Source organism: Gopherus flavomarginatus, chromosome 2 (genome assembly GCF_025201925.1).
Source record: "Gopherus flavomarginatus isolate rGopFla2 chromosome 2, rGopFla2.mat.asm, whole genome shotgun sequence".
In the NCBI taxonomy this organism is placed as follows: domain Eukaryota; kingdom Metazoa; phylum Chordata; order Testudines; family Testudinidae; genus Gopherus; species Gopherus flavomarginatus.
In genome coordinates this window covers 57015800-57038377 of record NC_066618.1, presented here as the reverse complement: position 1 = coordinate 57038377, position 22578 = coordinate 57015800, and the positions used below count along the sequence as shown (strand labels likewise).

Sequence of the window (22578 nt, the reverse complement as noted above, 5' to 3'; positions counted from 1 at the left end):
GAATATTTATGCTTACAAAATTATAAGTTGGGTCGTAGATTCTGAATTCAGATGTATGGTTCCATCTCTAGTCTCTGGCAATTAGTAGATGCCCTGTCTCAGAGTGCACAAGCAATGCAGCCATCCATGCCACATATGAGATTAGCATCTCTTTATTATTGTTTATACTGTCCTAATGCCTTGAAGTCCTTATCCTGGATCAGGACCCCAGTGTGCTAGGCATTGTATAAACACAGAAAAAGACAGTCTCTGTCCCAAAGAACTTAAATTGAAGTATAAAGCAAGAAACAACAGATGGATATAGATGGATGGGAGTACAAGGAAACAACGGGACAATTTGGTCAATATGATAGTGTGTTGTCAGTACACCAATGGCCTAACTGTTGTCAAGCTTTTTTGTAGACATCATGGGAAAGGAGAGTTTAAGGAGGATTTTGAAGGAGAATAGTGAGAGCACTGCAGATGTTTACAGGGAGCATATCCAAGCATGAGGGGAAACATGAGAGAAAGCACAAAGGTGCCTGTTTGATAATTTAATAAGTGGGTGATGGAGACTGGCATCATAGGCTAATCGGAGGCAGGATCTGACATTGATAGTGAGTGAGGGATGATGTCTAGGATGCGGATAGGCCATGGAGGGCCATAAAAGTGAAGACAATTTAATTTGTTTTATGCAACAGAGAAAGCGGAGCCAGTGGAGGAATGCAAAGAGAAGGGTGATGGTGAAAATGAGGGGCTAGGAAAATGATCTTTATAGTAGCATTCTGAATGGATCTGAGTGGAGCAAGAGTGCATTTGTCAAGATCAGAGAAGAATGTTGTAGTAGGTGAGAGAGCCTGGTGAAGAGTTGTTTAAATGTGTGGATGAACAGAAAGGACCATATCTTAAAGATCTTATACAGAAATTATCTGCAAGATTTAGACATAACCTGAATGTTTTAGTACCAAGAGAGAGAGAGGTCTGAGCTGAAGATGACAAAGGTCACTTTATGCACTTGCGTGATAGGCGGGATGGTGGTGGTGTCCACAGTGATCAACGAAAGAAGGTAGCAGAGAGGGCTTGAGGGGTAAGATTAAGGGCTGTATGTTAGCAATATTGAACTTCACTAGACATCTTCAAGGAGGTGTTGGAGAGACTGGTTAATATCTGGTGCTTTATTTTAAATTGTGGCAATACAATGGTTTGGAATTATAAATATTATATAGAGTTGTTGTTATTTGAGAATGATTTGTGATTGAGAGCTTTAAGCAGAGGACTGGGAATCAGGAAGCCCTGAGTTCTAATCCCAGCTCTCAAACTGATTTTCTGTGTGATCTTGGGCAAGTTATATGACCTTTTGATTAAAATGTAGTGTCAGTCATTTCACTACACTTGTGGTTTGCTATTAACAATGCTCAAGAGACCAAATAACCAAGGTAGCCAATTTATTACCTAAAGGCAAAACAGTGCAGTACAAAAATGAGACGTACCTCATTTTTGAGGAGCAGTTCTTATCTCGCAGCATGTTCGCTTTCCACGGTAGGTGTGCTTCAAAGAAACATTCACAAAACTACCTCTATTTATATCATAGCTGTTTTGAAAGTTAAAGAGCACTGTCACCCGGCACTAAAATTCACCAATCGACTTTTAAACTTATTTTTAGGTATTAGGGGTGTGCCTTCTTTATTTTTGCTTTAGAAATCACATTCCAAACCATTTGGATGTAAAGGTACATCCCAACCTGTATTGGGACACACTATTAATGTTTCTTGTCTTTGACAGGATTCCTGTGTACTAATGCTACAGCTTTATAAAAATGTTGTGGGATATTTAACATGGTGAGAAGAATTGTGGGAAGAGCATAATACTTTCAGTTAATATAACCTCCCAATGCACACACATACAATGAATATCATATTAATAATGTGCACATAAATACTGTGTCTAACATATACGTGATGCTAACAGACCCCTCTGCATTAATATTAACATTTTATAGATGAGGATAATACTTACCTCCTTCAAAGAGCTGTCATGAGGATTAATTAAATAAATTTGGAAAAGTGTTTGAAATGTTGTTCGTAATACCACTTTTTTATTAGTAGAGACAGGGACTGTTTGTCAAGCAAATTGGACCCAGGTTCTGATTGGAGCCTCTAGGCACTATGATCATACAAATAATTATTAATAATACATTCTGCTTTTAGTTACACAGGTGAAACAACAATTGAAGTCAGTGGGAGAGACACTTCCGTAACAGAGCAGAATTCAGTTCCAAGTCTGTTATGTGATTACCATCTCTAATCATACCTGCAGTGAGAGGTCATGTGAAGCGTTTACTGAATACTAATTTGAAAATCATCCCATGCTTACATATATGATAACCTGAGTAGACCTTTCTTATGGCTACTTTGTTTTTTCTAAACAAATGATGCATTTTTTTCTAATGTCCACAGTAAAGAATGGCAGGAAAAATTATTAATAATGACTGACATTTTCCTTTCAGTATAAGGAGTCTAGCTGTCTCAAAGTACAAAATATACACTTTGTTGAGCATTATCCCATGCATATCTAAAATTCATGTGATGTTCTTAGAGTACTTCCCTGGACCAGTGTACCATACCTTCCTGTCCAGTGTGTGTGTATGGGGGTGTCACAGAGCTGCTAGATCCCTTGTTTGAGCAGTTCGGTGAAAAAATATAGGGAGTAGACAGAATTTTGGTTCCATCTGCACATTTGATTTTTATTTATTTAGACAGTTCAAAATAAATAATACTGAATGTTTCCTGCTTAGTGTTCTCTTAACTATTAGTATGTGTGTCATCAATCTTTCTGTGTATACACTTCCATAGAAGGAACATTATCAGAAGTGTGGTGTCCAAAGGGTCTGATGTTGGACCCTGAATATACAATTGTGATATTCTTTTAATTAAAAGTTATGAGGTAATGATACAATGAAACAGTTCACACTTGAATTATATATTCTTGAATCCAAACCTAACCAAGGCAGAAAATTGAGCCAAAAGACTTTTTTGAACAGTTCTGTTATTGTATATTTTAATTAACGATGCCAAGGAAGAAATTAAGGATTTCCAAGGAGAGGATGGAAATCCTTGGAAAGATAGACTTTTTTGAAGTTTGAATGCCATCTGCTGGCTGGGCAGGAAACTTGTCATGACGCTTGGACTTGTTCAGTTGTTGGATAACCATCTGCAATAAAAAGCAATACCTCCTCAAAATTTAAAAGGGCCCTTCAGTACAACTAAATGGGTAAATAACTATATAAATATGGTTCAAAATCCCAGTTTGTTGTTTCTCTCTCCATTGCAGAAGAATTCTCTGTTCATCTAAGAAATCCTCTATCTACAGGTACAGAGGTTCCAAACACTAAGACATTCTGATCCTGACTCAGGAAGAGACCCCATATTCTTGTCAGCAGTGTTCAGTGATTTTGTTCTCCCAAGAAAGAGTTCCTTATAACTGAAGTCCTTTACTGGCTAGAACCCAGGTTTTGCAGTCTTACAATAAGTCTAACTGCAATTAAAAAACCAAGGCTGGCCCATGCCAGCTGACTCAGGCTTGCGGGTCTTGGGCTAAGGGGCTGTTTTAACTGAAGTGAAGATGTTTGGGCTTGGTCTGGAGTCTGGGCTCTAGGACCCTGTGAGGTGGGAGGGTCTCTACACCATAATTAAGCAGCACCTTTAGCTCAAGCCCCACTAGCCAAGTCAGCTGGCATGGGCTAGTGCGGGTGCGTAATTGTAGTGTAGACATACCCTTAGAGGTCCAAAATACCAAAATTAGCAGCCTTAGGAAAGAAAGTGCTTTCCTGAAAATCAAAGTCATCAAGAAAGAGATCCTCACCACACCTGAAGACTCCCCAGACAACAGAAAGAAGCATGAAATAAATCCTACTGTGTTCTAAAGCATAGGAAGATTTAAGTCAATACTTACTGGCATGATTCCATAGGGAATTTCTGTGCTTTGAAGGAAAGCAGAATTTGGCCTGGGAAAGTTATAAATACTGCCTTTCTAGAATCCTGCATTTCCTTGTAGTTTAGATTCTTGCTCCTAAATTCAGACCATTCTTCTGAATCTTTGGATTAATAAATTTAATATCATCCATAGATTCTGTAAAGATAGACACCAAGAAAAATTATACTAGAAATAGGAAAGAAATAGAGCCTTAACATTGTTTGTTTTAAATTGGGGAAAATTCTCCTAAAAATGTAACTAGACTAAGTATTTTATAGCATTTGAATCTGACAACACTGTAACTAAAACCAGGGGTGAAAGTAAAATTTCTCTCTTACTGGTACGGGAGAGGGGGCAGCTTTGTTCCCTCCCCCGAAGGGGCGGGGCCTTGGGTGGAAGGGGAAGGGCTGGGGGGTCAGCGTCCCCTAGCCAGCCTTCCAGCGGTGATTTAAATCGCTGGGCCCGTGGTAGCTACTCCTTTTGGCCTCCTCCCCTGCTGTCGGTGGTCCGGGGGGTGGGAAAAGGGGCAGGGACGTTAAAGTGCTGCTGCAGCACTTTAAAGTCAGCGGTACGGGCTGGGACATGCGGTCACTTTTTAACGGTACGCTGTACTGGCCAGTACCACCTTACTTTCACCTCTGACTAAAACTGATTTAATACTGATTTAAACTACATGTTTTCACTTGTATCTGTCAGAATTATTGGTTACATATTGTGTATAGTGCTAAACTCCCTTCACTTGACTTACTAAATTATTTGGCTTACTGCTTAAAAGAGCTATCCTTAAAATCCTTGACTTGTTAAGTACATAACTAAATTTAAACTAATTGTGTTCAAACTGGGGAAAATCATTGGCTATTTTTTGTTTTGATTTGCTTCAACTAAATTCCTAACTTTAACTCCATTAAATTACTGTTTTGCTGTGCCCTGTATCTTACACACTTACCCTCTGCAGCTATGCTGCTTTTGCATGTGTGAATTACTTGTCAGGAGAGAAGCATCTCTAGATCTCGCCCCATTGTAATATTACAGTGGGTGAGTGAGAAGAGTTATCTTTTAACTTCAGAGTCTCACTTAAATCGTTTTTTTTTTTGGGGGGGGTGGGGGTGTTATAAATTTTAGAATACTTTTATGCTAACTTTAATTATCATATTTTTCTAACTACAAAGGGCAAGTCTACACTAGATCACTACATTGGCGCAGCTGCAGTGCATATAGTGAAGATGTGCTATGCAGACAGGAGAACGTTGTCCCGTTGGCATAATTACTCCACCTCCGTGAGAGGCGGAAGCTATGTCGGCGGGAAAGCGTCTCCTAATGACATAGTGTCAGTGTGGACAGTGCTTACGTCGATGTAAATTACATTGCTCAGAGGGGTATCTTTTTTACACTCCTGATCAACGTAAATTGCATGGATTTAAGCGGCAGTGTAGACCAGCCCAGCCTAATTCTTAAATTCAGGTGTGGTCAAACCACAGCTCATGAGCTGCGTATGGCTCTTTTACAGTTAAAGTGCAGCTTGTGAAGCCCTCCCTGCCCCCATTTCCCCCACACTGCCCAATCTGGTAGATGGAGGTTCTGCCCTGTGGCAGGGTAGTGGGGGGTAGGAGCTTCTTCCCTGTGATGAAGGGGGTCTCAGGGATTTAGCCCCATGGGGGGGGGGGCGCCGGGGCTCAGGACACATGCTGAGGCTCGGGGCTTCAGCAGGAGTGGGGCTGAAGCCTCAGCAGGCATGCCCCATGGGGCAGAAGCCCCGAGCCCTGGCAGGCATGCCCTGTGGGGCTGAAGCTTTGCGCCCCGGCAGGTGTGCCCCGTGGCTCTCGAACTTCTGAAGACTATCGTATACATCTTGAGGGTCAGTAAGTTTGGCCACCCCTGCTTTGATTCTTTACGCTCCAAACGAGCCTCATTTCCATTTTTGTGTGTGGATGGTAACTGCTGCTGGTTTACCTTTGTCAGAGGAGTAGTCATGTTAGTCTGGATCTGTAAAAGCAGCAAAGAGTCCTGTGGCACCTTGTAGACTAACAGACCTATTGGTTTATGAAAACCTATTAAAGCAACCTGGGCTGAACATGCTCCCAGTATTGGTTTATGGTACCGAAACTGTGAAAAGAGAACTTGATTTCTTTTCTGATAGACCTAGTGAATGAAGGGCAGGCAGTAGATGTAATATATTTGGATTTTTAAAAAAAGCTGATACTTTAAAAAACTATTTCAAGTTGGCTTGGATATTAATACTGTCCTATGGACTGAAAACTGCTTGAAAGACTATAAACAAAGGGAAATGATAAATGACCATGCCTCAGTTGTTGGGAGATGTATCACATTATGCCTATGATGAATATACTACCTGTCCAGAATTTAAGACTCCTGGGGAGCTGGGGCAACCCAGGCAGAAGTTAGACCCTCATCCCTCCTTTTCAATGACATGCAGAGTATGGGTGGGAGAAGTATGTCATTAGACCACAGGGTCCAGCTGGCATGCATAGAGGGAAGGGTTAGAGATACTATTGCTGAAACTTTCCTCATCTTAGCTCTGCTTGAGATTTTTTTTTAATTTTTTTTAAGCATCACTGCTGGGAGCAGAATTAAAAATTTTCTGAAGTTATAAGAAACATATCCAACTTGTTGGTAATGATGTTTGTATTATTTAAAGTTATATGTGTATATAATGTTTGTTTAAAGATGACTAGAAGTACAGCTGGGAAAACAAAAGAAGGAAGAGGTATGGCCATTTCTGATAGAAATCCTTAATCTTATAGCACTTCAGAAAGGTGAGGCTTTTATTTGGGGATAGCTTCTGCCCCAGAAAGGGGGAATTTTTATATTTGTCTATTCTACTTAGCTGTCTTCCCACCAACATCAACTTTGTGTTCCTCGGATTTAGTTGCAGCCATCCACCTTTCGTACACTTGCTGATCTCAGTCAGGCTCTGAGATAGTTGAATGACTTTGCTATCAGCATGGGAAATAATTAAGATATAGTGCAGGTGTGTTCATATTGTTCATATAGTGCAGGTTATTCAGTAGGATGGTCAGTAGAATAGATCCTTGCGAGATTCTCCCAAGTGTGAGGGGTCCAGTAAAAGAGGAGAAGTTGTCCATCAGCAAGCTCTGAATGCGGCCCAAAAGGAAAGATCTCATCCAACTGAGTGCTTCCCTCGTGCAATTCCTCACTTGACTAAATCTTTGTAGGATCAGGGCCTTAGAACCTGAAGTGCTTCTGTACATGGAATATGAATTTATATAGCGCTTAGCACAGTGAGGCCCTAATACTGAGTCAGGCCTCCTCTGGGCACTGTAATCACATTAATGTTTAATAATACAAATTGGGCTAATTTTGCCCTGTATCTGTGTTCTTAACTTAGTGTATAATTCACATTATACAGTACTGTTTTCCTTATTACAAAGATTTTTTTTGTCTAGAAAATGAAGTGAACTTGTTTGGTGCATTTCAGATTGTAGGGCGTGCACACACCTTAGATCATGCAACAAGACAGCAATTAGCAACAGTCTCTCTCGTTATAGCTTTTTATTCGTCTGTCTCTCAATACAAATATTATGTCTGCCAAGGGGGTTCATTGTTGGGCTCTTAGGGGGCTGAGGAGTCTTCTCTGGATCGCAATATTGTCATGCTGGAGAGGCTTGCGTGGGCTAAAGACCGTCAGAGCTGTATTGTCCGGAGCTTTCATTATAATGGAACTGTGAAAGCATTAGTTCTTACAGTGCTTGAACTGCTCTGAAATTGTTTCCCCTCAGTTTGTAATGTGTTACAACTAAGACTTTTTTTTTTATTACATACATTCTTCCTTGATGCCATATTTCCCTTTTCAGGTCTATTTATTGATTTAAAGATGCATTTTTTTAAGTCAGTTTGCAGATGGTAAATTTCTTTTAACTCTTAAAAGCTACCACAGTATTGTATTTTGCTGATTATAACTTAAAAAAATGCACAGAGCTACGCCTGCTATTTGTAACTTGAAGTGCCTACTGAAAGCTATTTTAAGACATGACTGAGTTATTAGTTTCTGTTAGCTGTTTCAAATAATGTGAAATGCTCATGTGTAAGTGAATGGCATATTTTGAAAGAATCCGAGTCCAGGGATTTGCACAGTGAATAGTTATTGAAATTTTTGTATTAATAGTGAGCAGTCAGAATGTCAGTTGAAAATTATTTACCAGTTGTGAGTCAATACCTACAGAGAATTCCTGCAGGTGGAGTGCTTAAAACCATTCTATTTCAGTTTAACATTTATAACAGGGCGGTGGGGAGAAAATAGAAAAGTTAAAGAGCCATACGTCTGCTGCAGTAGTGTTGCTTTGCACACTCTGCTGGGGTAAAATAACTCTAACACTTGCAAAACTGGCCACAGTAAGAGAATACTTCAGTGGTGTAGAGTTGGTACAATGGCTTCTATGCCCTTCCCTGTGGCTGGTATAGAGGGCATGGTTGCGGAGAATGGGCATTGCCCTGGTCTTCCCTGCATTCTGGTGTGTCCTGGCTGCTTTCATGACCCTTGTATCCATTGTGACTTATGCCTGAAAGCATCTAACTTACACTGAGGACTAGCCTGATTCACAGCTGGCACAGGATCAGGAGAGTGCAAAAATGACTTAAAGTCGCTGATGCAAACAGCATTTTCTGAAATATTATTCAACCACAGTCAAAGATTAGGTCATGGAGTATACAATTTTTCAGATGTTTTTGTTTTTGTTTTTATTAAATTGGAGGGTACAATATGTTCTCTTCTTACTGCGCTGGTAATTCCCATACTCCTAGAGGAGATTACGCATGCACTTTGAAAAGAGACTATATTCTCAACAGCACAAACTCAATCTGAAACAAATAATACTTTTATTGACTACAGTTCATACCGTATAAATCAATTTCCTGTTATTTTTTCTACTTTATTCTAGACTCTACCAAGAAAATTAAGGATGTTCTGGAAGAATTCCATGGTAATGGTGTGCTAGCAAAATATAATCCTGAAGGGGTAATTCTTCTTTTTTATTCAGTGGTTTAAAAATGTGATTAATATAACAAAATGTTTTTTTAAAAATGACATGGCAGAATGAGCATTTATAAATAGATAATTATATACAAATTTACTGCTTGGAGTGATGTTTTATTCTTTTGAAAGTAAAATATACACTGAAGAGCTAAAAAAAGATTTATTTAATTAAAAGGATCTATTAGTATGATCATTTCATAGAATCATAGAAATGTAGGTCTGGAAGGAACCTCAAGAAGTGATCTAATTCATCATTAAAAAGCCAGAGAATATTCATGTTTATTCCGATGAGTAATTTATTTGTGTAAACAAAGTTATAGTTGCTCTTTTCTTTAAAAAATAATCACTTACAAAATCTTTGAGATGAAGTTAAGATGCTGCCACAGAACAATGCCTTCTGCTCCATATATCCTTCTGGGATGTGGGACTTCAAAACACCAAATCAGGCAATGCTTATTTGTGGTGCTGCTTCACATGCAATCTTAATCCTAGTCACATAAGGATGCAAACACCTTGTTGTATCATTATTTTGGGAGTGAGGAATATTTGCCTGAATTGCAAATTATCTGAGAGTAATAGTAGGAAATTCACCAATGCATTGTTAGGTTCTGTAATTGCGGTAGTGCAGCTAGACCAATGAGGAGAGGTAACTTAGTGTGTCCAGAGTGATGGCTGTCAACCAGCAGCAATCATTTCCTGTATCAGTGCAGCTACACAAACTACATACAGGGCCTTGAATATGAATTCTGATTTGAGTTATGGCAGACACAGATGTAATGCCCATTATTGTTGAGGAGGAGTAGGAGCACTCTGATGTTACCAGTTCTTACTGCAATCAGTGTAGGATAATTAAGGTGGTGTTTGCTCAAGTTTAACCACAAGTTACTTGGCTTCATGCAGGAATTACTGGGTGAAAATCTATGGGCTGTGCTGTGCAGGAAATTGGACTAGATGATCACATTGGTCCATTCAGGCCTTAAAATATAGGCCTTAAGAAGTAGGACCTTGACTGGTTTTCATAAACTTTTTTTTAAATATTAACTCTTTTTAGTGATATGTAGGGAATCCTTATCTGAACAGGGAGCTGCAAAATTCATGCTGCTTTTGGTGTTGTCCTCAATTCTTGTGGGAAGTTCACGTGTGTGGTTCTTAATTATTTTTTAAAATAAATATATATTTAAGAAAAAGCATTTCTGTTTATCTTTAAGAGTATTTTTCTATTTAAACCTATGCAATAAAGCCAGATAATGCTCTTTAGCACATCCATATAATGTATATTAAAATAGCTAATTAGCTCAATATCATTTTCCTTCTTGGCACATTTTTCTGAGACTTATATGGAATTCATAATATGAGAGCACTTGTACTAAGTAAACTTTGTGTTGTTAATCAATTCCCATATATTACTTGTATATGTTAAACATTGGCAAGTAAACCAGCTAAAGCCCCTTGAACTTTGAGATCTTGTGTGATACTTTAAATTGTGGTGGTAAAATACAATAATAAGTAATTTTACCTGACCTCTGGATCTGTGGAGCAGTGGTTCTCAACCTATTTATCATTATGGGCCACATGCACACAATATATATATACTACCTGTGTGGCCATGAGGATGTCACGTGGGTCGCAAATGTGTGCGGATTGGGCCACAAGTGGCCAGCAGAGAACCACTGACGTAGAGCAATGAGTTGCCCGTGAATGATTATCTTGAATCTGCATTATTTTTATGCCTGGAGCTATGCTATGAAACTTTGTAGTGTGCTATATTTATGGAGATAAAAGTGCCTAAACAATCTCATGTTCCAGACTTCTCCTTGACCTGTGGGCTCAACGCTGTATTCCACTCTAGTGCTGTTCTTCACTATATGCCACTCTAATAATCAGATTGCTCCAGTACAATTATGATCTTTTTGACATTCAAAGCTGAGTTTTGAAATCATGGGATCTTGTTTCTTCATTGTCTTTCACTTTGTAGAATCACATAAACCTGTGCAGAGTGGTCAGATTGGGAAGTTTAGTGCAGCAATGGAGTTAATGAACTTGGCCATCAGAGGGTTATCCAGTGTAGGGGGGGGGGCCCTTCCAGTGTCATAGACCTGATTGTAGCAGCTCCTATGTCACTCCCTCTTCCTGCTTTTGGTGTATGGAATGTGATTGAGGCTTCTGTAAAGACCATTGATTCCCAGCTGTCATTTCAGTCTCACCGTAGTCGTTGTCCGCCAGCATAGTTTGGAGCAGCCTTTTAGACTCATTAGGGGATGAGCCCCTAAAACTCTTCTCAGTTATTCAGGATTTATCTCAGCTAGTGCATGGCACCCACTGGCCTTTTAGAAGAGCTATATTGAAGAAATAGTCAAGGTTAAGTTAAGAAAGTAGATGGAGCCAAAGACAAGGAAATGTTTATGTATAGCAAGACCAGGGCTCTGTTGTAACAAGACTGTTTCAAGGCAGGCTGGTTCAGGAATTGGGTGCCTCAAGGGGATGTGCTGTGGCCATTGAACCTAAGCTGCACCTATGAACTGTGAGTTTGAGGTCCTGCCTTTGTTAGAAATGTGAGAGCAATAGGTCAGTGTGTTGCTACTATCCACCTGTGTCAAGGGGATTTTATACTTTTGGTGACATTTACCTTAGTAAAGCTACTTTAAAGGGTATCTATTCCCTGGTGGGGCTCCTCTCTGCCCGCCATGTGAGCTGGGGTCTGGAGGAGCCTAGTCCCTCTGTGTGAGAAGCTGAGAACAGGCATTCTTGGAACTTGCACCCTGTGCTAAGACTAAGGTGAGGGGCTGCGAATCGGCATGTTTGGTGCACAGCACGGGCTCACCAGTGCAGTCACAGGGGAGAGGAATAAGAACACCCACTGAGATTAATAGAGCAGTTCACGTGTCTCAGAACTGTTGTTTAAAGCTGTATTGATCTCCCTGGGGTGTTCTCATTTAGCTGAGAACATGAAATGGCCACTTCATCTCTCTGAGGTTATGTTTACTCTACAATAAAAGACTGGTGGCTGGCCCGGGTCAGCTGACTCAGCTCAGGCTGTGTATAAAATTGTAATGTACTGTGACCCTCCCCTACTCTCAGGGTCCTAGAGCCCAGGCTCCAGCTCAAGCCCGAATATCTACCCTGCAATTTTATAGCCACATGAGCCTGAGTCAGCTGACCTGGGCCAGCTGCGGATGTTTTGTTGCAATGTATAAACACCGTAAGCCTTCTATGCTGCAGATGAATGTGTAGAGTCTCTTCCCATATGCTTATCCCAGATTTTTGGGGTAGAGACTCTGCAACTCCATTCTCCTGATCCTTTCTGTCTTCAGCTGTACATGCACGCCTCACAGATTCACCACTTTCCCACCTCCCTGTGGCCACTCCTGGTAGCATGAAGTGGCAAGGTGGAGCTGGTGTGTGTGTGTGGGGGGGTACTCAAAGCAGCTGGTGTGTGTGGGGGGAGGTGAGGGGGTTTGGCATAGTAGGTGTGCTTGGGGGTGGCTTGGAATAACAGACATGTTGGAGGGACTGGGGCAGTAGTAGTGGAGTAGTGATATCTCAGCAGTTAGTAGGACTATATGAGTCAGAGTGGGTGAGGGATGGTGTGGAAACTGCAGAAGAGGGTGAGGTGGAAAGAAGGGGTCAGAGTGGTGCAGTGGAGGGTGTTGTGGGGTCTTCAGCTCTGTCTCTCTCATCCCCCACATCCATCAATCAAACAAGATAGGTACTAATATGGCCCTATTACTATAGCGTCAGAGCATCTCACAATCTTTAATGTATTTACGCTTACAAGACCCAGATGAGGGGTGGTGCTGTCATCCCCACTTTTACAGATAGGAAACTGAGATAGAGTGTGTCTAATTGACTTGACTGAGGTCACACACGGAGTCTGTCACAGAGCAAAGACTTAAACCTGGGTCTCCTAAGTCCCATGTCCTTATCCTGGACCATCCTTCCTCTCACATCACCCACAATGTCTGTTCCTCCTTCAAAAAATATCCTCACTGACGCCATACTTGTTCCCACATTCTCTGCTCTGCCTCTGGGTCTCATGTTGATGCCTGCCTCTTCTTGGGAAGGACAGTTCAGAAGAGAAAACCAGGCTGTACTGGACAGACAGAGACATCTGAGATATAATGATGCAGAGGCAGTGATGGGACCAACATGCAGCCAGTGTATTCTCTGGCCAGGGTAATTGTTGCTAGGGAGTCAGTGGCAAGGGAGAAAGAGAGCTGGTCAGTGGTACGTGGGGGTTTTGATAAATTACTTATTGAAAAGCCATGGAAATTAAATTCCCCAAATCTTTGTTAATACGGAATTAAGGTTGCCCAATGCTGTCCTGTGTCCTTCCAGAAAGTTGAAGTCAGTTAAACTTAAATCTCTGAAAAGTAGGAAATAAAAAAAGGAAAGGTAATCACTGGTGCTGAACTGGGGCAGTCAGGGGGCTCCCCCCACTTTTAAAAGTGGGAGGGCCATGCCTTCTGCTTTCTAACAAAAGAAACATATGCGCTTTCTGCAGGATATTTCAGTATAATTCCTCCGGTGCTTTGGCCTTGGCCCCTACGGTTCTGTAAAAGTTCCAGTGCCTGAAGGGCCATTGCTGCCTCCCCTTCCCCCCAGTCCTCTTTAAAACCTGGCTGAGAGGGAGCGCATCATGACATGATCCAGTTGACCAGCATCCGGGTCCCGATTAGGGTTGCCAGGCGTCGTGTTTTCAACTGCAACGCCCAGTTGAAAAGAGACCCTGGTGGCTCCGGTCAGCACTGCTGACGGGATCATTAACATTCCGGTCAGCAGTGAAGTGGGGCTAAGGCAGGCTCCTTGCTTGCCTTGGCTCTGCGCAGCTCCCAGAAGTGGCAGCCTGTCAGGCTCCTATGTGCAGAGGCCAGGGGACTCTGTGTGCTGCCCCCGTCCCGAGCACCAGCTCCGCAGCTTCCATTGACAGGGAGCCATGGCCAATGGGAGCTGTGGGGGTGGTACTTGGAGTGGGGGTGGTGCCTGCAGGCGCAGGTGGCGCCTGTGTGCAGAGCACTCTGACTGCATCTCCGCCTAGGAGCTGGACATGCCGGACAGCTTCCAGGAGCTGCACGGAGTCAGGGTAGGCAGAGTGTCTGCCTTAGCCCTGCTGCACCACTGACGGAGCCGCCTGAGGTAAATGCTGCCCGGCTGGAGCCCACACACCAAACCCCCTCCTGCACCTCAACGCTCTGCCACAGGTCCGAAACTCCTCCCACACCCTAACTCTCTCCCAGAGCCTGCACCCTAACCCCCAGCCCTGAGCCCTCTCCTGCACCCCAAGCCTCTCATCCATGGCCCCAGCCAGAGTCTGCAACCCAACAGCCTGCCCCAACCCTGAGCCCCCTCCTGCACCTCAAACACCTCATCCCTGGCCCCACCCCAGAGTCCACATCTCAACCTAAAACCCTCACCCCTTCCCGCTTCCCAACCCCCTATCTCAGCCTTGAGCTCCCTCCTGAACTCCAAACCCCTCCACCCCAACCTGGAGCTCCCTCTTGCATCCCTCCCTCATCCCTGGCCCCACCCCAGAGCCCACACCCCCAGCCGGAGCCCTCACCCACTCCTATACTCCTGCTCCAGCCCTGAACTCCATCCTGTATCCTGAACCCCTCATTTCTGGCCCCACTCTGGAGCCTGCACCTCCTCCTGGAGCTGTCAGCCCCTCCCGCACACCAATTGTCTGCCACAGCCTGGTGAAAGTGAGTGAGGGTGGGAGAGAGCGAGTGATGGAGAGAGGCGGGGATGGAGTGAGTGGGGGTGGGGCCTCAGAGAAGGGGCTGGGTGGGGCAAGGGTGCTTGGTTTTGTGCAATTAGAAAGTTGGCAACCCTAGTCCTGGTCTGCACTGAGCCACATGCTGGCAGTTAAGACCTCATCTGTTGGCTAATAAAACCGCAACAGAGGCTCCTCTTGGTGTCGGGGACCTGCTGGGTCTGGGAAGCAGGAAAGGCCCATCCCTCGAGGGTTTCAGGCTGGTCATCAGGGAGAGTAAGGTAAGGAGTGTGTGTGTGTGGGGGGGAGCAGGGACTCTGGGAAGATGAGGCTGGTGGGAGGGAGCAGGTGCTCCAGCAGGGTGAACCTGATGGGAAGGGCAGGTGCTCTGGTAGGGGGTGCTGGCTGGAGGGGGTAGGGGCTCCAGGAGGGTAAAGCTGATGGGAGGGGCTGGGGCTCTGGGAGGGTCAGGCCATTGGGGGATGGGGGGCTTGGTCCCTCACTCTTTCAGGCCTTCCAGCACCCATGAAGGTAATGTAAACAAACTTCTGAAAACTAGGAAATACAAAGCTAAGGTACATACAAATGTGTCCTTACCTCCCTTTGAGCACTGGCCCAGCATGGCCATAAAACACATACAAAACCTCTGCCCCTGTAGTTAGTGCAGCACACTTGGGGAATAGGGCATGTGATCACTGTAAAACAGATCTAACAACTTCTCTTTGGTGAGGCAAACTTATGTTTAGGTGAGGTGCATTGAACAGGAGCTACCTGCACCTGCTGTGTACTCAAATACTGAGCCTACACCAGAAGAACACCCCCAATATTAGAAAAATCCCTTTGCACAACCCTTTTGCCCTTATCCCCAGGATTCTGTCTAGCACTGTATTTTTACTTACCCGTCATTAAACCCACAGACTACTCTCCTATCCTGCCTCACTGACAGTCATTTTCATGGCAAGAAACCCCTTACTCACTGCTACTGACACAACCAACGGAACTCAGCGCTGCAATAAGGCATATTGGATCTCTGATTGGTACATAAGCATGTCTTTTCTTTATCATAAACAAATAGGAAGGGATGCTCCAAATCTCCTCCTATCACAATTACAACTCTTCCAAGCTTCTCCAGCTAATCCCTCCACTATTCAATACAGCAACACTTAACACAGTACTGAAGTGTATGCAGATATTTTTCCTTGGAAATTACCAGCTGCAGGGGGGCAGAGTTAAGGTTTCAATGGCACGTACCTTAATTCTATATTTTCTGGTTTTTAAAGATTTGAGATTAGCTGAACTCAACATTCTGGAAGAGCATGAGGCACCAGTAATCTTAATTCGGTGTTAACTAGATTTTGGGGCATTTGATATAATTCATATTCAGAACACATCTTTTATGGATAAATGGAGAGTGGTAAGTTTTACTCTGAAGTAGTTTTGAGCATTTGTGAATAAATGGAAAAAGTGAATACAGTCCCTTCTTCCAAAGCACTGTTTTGATTTACTTATTGTACAAATGATAGGCAACGCAGCATTTCATCACCAGAGTCTATCCTTCTCTGCGCTTGCAGTTAAACTGCTCAGAACTGGTTCGGAAACATTTGTTGCTGACATCCATTGTTGACAACAGGTAACTTACACAGAGTACACTGAGCTGATGATTTTTATTCAGAAGGTTGAAAAAGCTACTGAGGGGAAGCTGTTCTAGACTTGATTTTAACAAATAGGGAGGAACTCGTTGAGAATTTGAAAGTAGATGGAAGCTTGGGTGAAAGTGATCATGAAATCATAGAGCTTGCCATTATAAGGAAGGGTAGAAGGGAGTACAGCAAAATAGAGACAATGGATTTCAGGAAGGCGGATATTGGTAAGCTCAGAGAGCTGATAGGTAAGGTCCCATGGGAATCAAGACTGAGGGGAAAAACAACCGAGGAGAGTTGGCAGTTTTTCAAAGGGACGCTATTAAGGGCCCAAAAGCAAGCTATTCTAATGGGTAGGAAAGATAGAAAATGTGGCAAAAGACCACCTTGGCTTAACCACGAGATCTTTCATGACCTACAAAATAAAAAGGAGTCATATAAAAAATGGAAACTAGATCAGATTACAAAGGATGAATATAGGCAAATAACACAGGAATGCAGGGGCAAGATTAGAAAGGCAATGGCACAAAATGAGCTCAAACTAGCTATGGGACTAAAGGGAAACAAGAAGGCTTTTTATCAATACCTTAGAAGCAAGAGGAAGACCAAGGACAGGGTAGGCCCATGGCTCAGTGAGGAGGGAGAAACAGTAACAGGAAACTTGGAAATGGCAGAGATGCTTAATGACTTCTTTGTTTCAGTCTTCACTGAGAAGTCTGAAGGAATGTCTAACAGTGAATGCTTATGGGAAGGGGGTAGGTTTAGAAGATAAAATAAAAAAAGAGCAAGTTAAAAATCACTTAGAAAAGTTAAAGCAGCAAAGAATCCTGTGGCACCTCATAGACTAACAGACGTTTTGGAGCATGAGCTTTCGTGGGTGAATACCCACTTCGTCAGATGCATGTAGTGGAAATTTCCAGGGGCAGGTATATATATGCAGGCAAGCTAGAGATCATGAGGTAGTTCAATCAGGGAGGATGAGGCTCTGTTCTAGCAGTTGAGGTGTGAAAACAAAGGGAGGAGAAACTGGTTTTGTAATTGGCAAGCCATTCACAGTCTTTGTTTATTCCTGAGCTGATGGTGTCAAATTTGCAGATGAACAGAAGCTCAGCAGTTTCTCTTTGAAGTCTGGTCCTGAAGTTTTTTTGCTGCAGGATGGCCACCTTAAGGTCTGCTATAGTGTGGCCAGGGAGGTTTTTGTATATTGCCATTCCTAATATCTGATTTGTGTCCATTTATCCTTTTTCGTAGCGACTGTCCAGTTTGGCCAATGTACATAGCAGAGGGGCATTGCTGGCATATGATGGCGTATATTACATTGGTGGACATGCAGGTGAATGAACCAGTGATGGTGTGGCTGATCTGGTTAGGTCCTGTGATGGTGTCGCTGGTGTAGATATGTGGGCAGAATTGCATGTAGTGGAAATTTCCAGGGTCAGGTATATATATGCAGGCAAGCTAGAGATCATGAGGTAGGCACAGAGCTCAGCAGCCAGTTGTGCTGTAGCATCATCAGGAATACTGTTCCTGACAGCTTGTATTCCATCTGTGTGTGGGATGTTCGTGTAGAGAGCCTCTACATCCATGGTGGCTAGGATGGTGTTTTCTGGAAGGTCACCAATGCATTGTAGTTTCCTCAGGAAATCAGTGGTGTCACGGAGATAGCTGGGAGTGCTGGTGGCATAGGGTCTGAGTAGAGAGTCCACATATCCAGACAGTCCTCGCCCACAGGCAACCTGCCACCCTGAAACATATTCTCACCAGTAACTGCACACTGCACCATAGTAACTCTAGCTCAGGAACCAATCCATGCAACAAACCTCGATGCCAACTCTGCCCACATATCTACACCAGCGACACCATCACAGGACCTAACCAGATCAGCCACACCTTCACCGGTTCATTCACCTACATGTCCACCAATGTAATATATGCCATCATATGCCAGCAATGCCCCTCTGCTATGTACATCGGCCAAACTGGACAGTTGCTACGGAAAAGGATAAACAGACACAAATCAGATATTAGGAATGGCAATATACAAAAACCTGTAGGAGAACACTTCAACCTCCCTGGCCACACTATAGCAGATCTTAAGGTGGCCATCCTGCAGCAAAAAAACTTCAGGACCAGACTTCAAAGAGAAACTGCTGAGCTTCAGTTCATCTGCAAATTTAACACCATCAGCTCAGGATTAAACAAAGACTGTGAATGGCTTGCCAATTACAAAACCAGTTTCTCCTCCCTTTGTTTTCACACCTCAACTGCTAGAACAGGGCCTCATCCTCCCTGATTGAACTACCTCATAATCTCTAGCTTGCCTGCATATATATACCTGCCCCTGGAAATTTCCACTACATGCATCTGACGAAGTAGGTATTCACCCACGAAAGCTCATGCTCCAAAACGTCTGTTAGTCTATAAGGTGCCACAGGACTCTTTGCTACTTTTACAGATCCAGACTAACACGGCTACCCCTCTGATACTTAGAAAAGTTAGATGCCTGCAAGTCACCAGGGCCTGATGAAATGCATCCTAGAATACTCAAGGAGTTAATAGAGGAGGTATCTGAGCCTCTAGCTATTATCTTTGGAAAGTCATGGGAGACGGGAGAGATTCCAGAAGACTGGAAAAGGGCAAATATAGTGCCCATCTATAAAAAGGGAAATAAAAACAACCCAGGAAACGACAGACGAGTTAATTTAACTTCTGTGCCAGGGAAGATAATGGAGCAAGTAATTAAAGAAATCATCTGCAAACACTTGGAAGGTGGTAAGGTGATAGGGAATAGCCAGCATGGATTTGTAAAGAACAAATCGTGTCAAACCAATCTGATAGCTTTCTTTGATAGGATAACGAGCCTTGTGGATAAGGGAGAAGCGATGGATGTGGTATACCTAGACTTTAGTAAGGCATTTGATACGGTTTCACATGATATCCTTATCGATAAACTAGGCAAATACAATTTAGATGGGGCTACTACAAGGTGGGTGCATAACTGGCTGGATAACCGTACTCAGAGAGTAGTTATTAATGGCTCCCAGTCCTGCTGGAAAGGTATAACAAGTGGGGTTCCGCAGGGGTCTGTTTTGGGACCAGCTCTGTTCAATATCTTCATCAACGACTTAGATGTTGGCATAGAAAGTACGCTTATTAAGTTTGCAGACGATACCAAACTGGGAGGGATTGCAACTGCTTTAGAAGACAGGGTCAAATTCAAAATGATCTGGACAAATTGGAGAAATTGTCTGAGGTAAATCGGATGAAGTTCAATAAAGACAAATGCAAAGTGCTCCACTTAGGAAGGAACAATCAGTTTCACACATACAGAATGGGAATAGACTGTCTAGGAAGGAGTATGGCAGGAAGAGATCTAGGGGTCATAGTGGACCACAAGCTAAATGTGAGTCAACAGTGTGATACTGTTGCAAAAAAAAGCAAACGTGATTCTGGGATGCATTAACAGGTGTGTTGTAAACAAGACACGAGAAGTCATTCTTCTGCTCTACTCTGCGCTGGTTAAGCCTCAACTGGAGTATTGTGTCCAGTTCTGGGCACCGCATTTCAAAAAAGATGTGGAGAAATTGGAGAGGGTCCAGAGAAGAGCGACAGGAATGATTAAAGGTCTTGAGAACATGACCTATGAAGGAAGGCTGAAAGAATTGGGTTTGTTTAGTTTGGAAAAGAGAAGACTGAGAGGGAACATGATAGCAGTTTTCAGGTATCTAAAAGGGTGTCATCAGGAGGAGGGAGAAAACTTGTTCACCTTAGCCTCTAATGGTAGAACAAGAAGCAATGGGCTTAAACTGCAGCAAGGGAGGTTTAGGTTGGACATTAGGAAAAAGTTCCTAACTGTCAGGGTAGTTAAACACTGGAATAAATTGCCTAAGGAGGTTGTGGAATCTCCATCTCTGGAGATATTTTAGAGTGGAATAGATAAATGTCTATGAGGGATGGTCTAGACAGTATTTGGTCCTGCCATGAGGGCAAGGGACTGGACTCGATGACCTCTCGAGGTCCCTTCCAGTCCTAGAGTCTATGAATCTATGAAAGTTTCAAGACATTATTTTCGTTGTTTTTTTTCCTTGGATATCTGTCATTGCATGGTTAGAAATCAAATGTTTGCACTGTCTAACTAATCAATACTAGACACATTTTTAACAACTATACTAGCATAAAGTAATGGAATGTGTTTGTTCTCTTTCAAACCTGTTTATCTACAAAACTAAATTTTCAACTAAAATAGTCCTATTATAAAAACAGAGTCTGAGTGTTACTATATATACTGCATTAATATGTGTGTTCTCTCTTTCTTTGCATGCACTACAGAAACAAGACATTCTTAATCAAGTAAGTAATCTTTCTTTATTAGATTTTTTTATTATTACTAATGTGAACAGTGATTGTTTATTTGCAGGGTTCCACTGAAACATTCATATATTGGTAAATCTTTCATGTGGCCACTCTCTCAGGTAGTGTGTTACAATTTGAAGCTGAGAACGAGGTGTGTTCTTACTAAGACAGCATGCTGTTTTTCGTTAGGTGAATTTAACTTGTGTCAGCGTGACTGTCCAAAATTTTGCTAATCATGTAATTAAGAGCAACCTGGAAAATTGAGGTAGGGTAATCAGCCACAAAATAATGTGTAGTTTCTAGTGAGCTCTTGGAAATGTTTTTTTGAGAAGCATTAATATGGTCACATAATCTTTTAATGATCATACTATGTCATTGACATGTACACTGGTGTGATACAAAGTCAATTAGTCCCATAAACTATCCAAGTTTCAGAATTTGAGTAGAATATAAACTTTAGTGTAATTAGCTATATAATAACATTACCTTGTTGTGCTCGGGACCTAAAAGAACAAAATATATCCACACTACAGTAGATAGCTAACTAGATGAATCTAGAGATTGACAGCTGCTTGTGTCTTCCCTCTGTACATCTGTGTGAAGACCAGAGACAATGTGATTCTAAGGTTTGTAAATCCTGCTTAGTTCACCATTGAAAATAAGTTTTGTAATCTCCCCTAATATCCAAAGAGCATTTATTTTCCACATAGCAAAAGCATATCCAGTGCAACACAGTTAGTAGCCACTGCTCTAGAGAGGCTCAGTGCTTGGTATAGGAATGTTAAAAATCAGGATTTATATTGAGGAACAAAGTGTCTGTGAGGAAGATTGAGTAGTGCAGTCAAACACTGTTCCTGACCTCTAAAACTCCACTGCAGCTCTTCCTCAGTTTCATTTATACCAAGTTCATCCATGTCTCAGATCCCAAAACAGTAAACAAAAGATATTTATCTGGGATATGAAACCATGAGAAGAATGAGTGAATGCTCCATGTAATTGGTTTATTATACAATAACAGCACAAGCAGCAATATGTTTGAAGAGCTTATGCTAACAGTGGCAGGAAGGGATTCCAGAACATTATGTTCCTCAGCTTTCCAACTACTAGAGAACTGGTCTGCCAGCAAATATTACATACTAACTCAGGATGGGCAAACTTTTTGGCCTGAGGGCCACATCTTGGCATGGAAATTGTATGGGGGGGCCATGACTGCTCACGAAATTGAGGGTTGGGATGTGAGAGAGGGTGAGTGCTCTGGCTGGGAGTGCGGGGTCTGAGGTAGGGCCAGAAATGAGGAGTTCGGGGTGCAGGAAGGGGCTCCGGGTGGGGGTGGGGTTTGGGCGTGTGTAGGGGTGAGAGGGTTTCTGGCTGGGGCTGTGGGCTCTGGAGTGGGGATTAGGGGTTGGGAGTGCAAGAGGGTGCTCTGGGCTTGGATCGAGGGGTTCAGAGGGCAGGAGGGGGATCAGGGCTGGGGCAAAGGGTTGGGGTGCAGGAGGAGGTCAGGAGTGCAGGCTCCGGGTGGTGCTTACCTCAAGCAGCTCCCGGAAGCAGTGTCATAAGAACATAAGAGCGGCCGTACCGGGTCAGACCAAAGGTCCATCTAGCCCAGTATCTGTCTACCGACAGTGGCCAATGCCAGGTGCCCCAGAGGGAGTGAAGCTAACAGGCAATGATCAAGTGATCTCTCTCCTGCCATCCATCTCCATCCTCTGATGAACAGAGGCTAGGGACACCATTCTTTACCCTTCCTGGCTAATAGCCATTTATGGACTCAGCCACGATGAATTTATCCAGTTCTCTTTTAAACATTGTTATAGTCCCAGCCTTCACAACCTCCTCAGGTAAGGAGTTCCACAAGTTGACTGTGCGCTGTGTGAAGAAGAACTTCCTCGTATTTGTTTTAAACCTGCTAC

General features: G+C 42.9%; 1 protein-coding gene across 7 annotated transcripts in view; it reads left to right on the top strand.

Moving 5' to 3' along the window:
• DGKB (diacylglycerol kinase beta) overlaps nt 1-22578 on the top strand; it is a 575083-nt gene that overhangs the window by 110871 nt on the left and 441634 nt on the right. For all 7 annotated transcript variants that reach the window (XM_050938613.1, XM_050938610.1, XM_050938616.1 and 4 more), the window contains 2 exons: nt 8868-8944; nt 20642-20662. In XM_050938613.1, coding sequence (XP_050794570.1) covers nt 8868-8944; nt 20642-20662 — 98 coding nt within the window. The remainder of the gene's footprint in view (nt 1-8867; nt 8945-20641; nt 20663-22578) is intronic.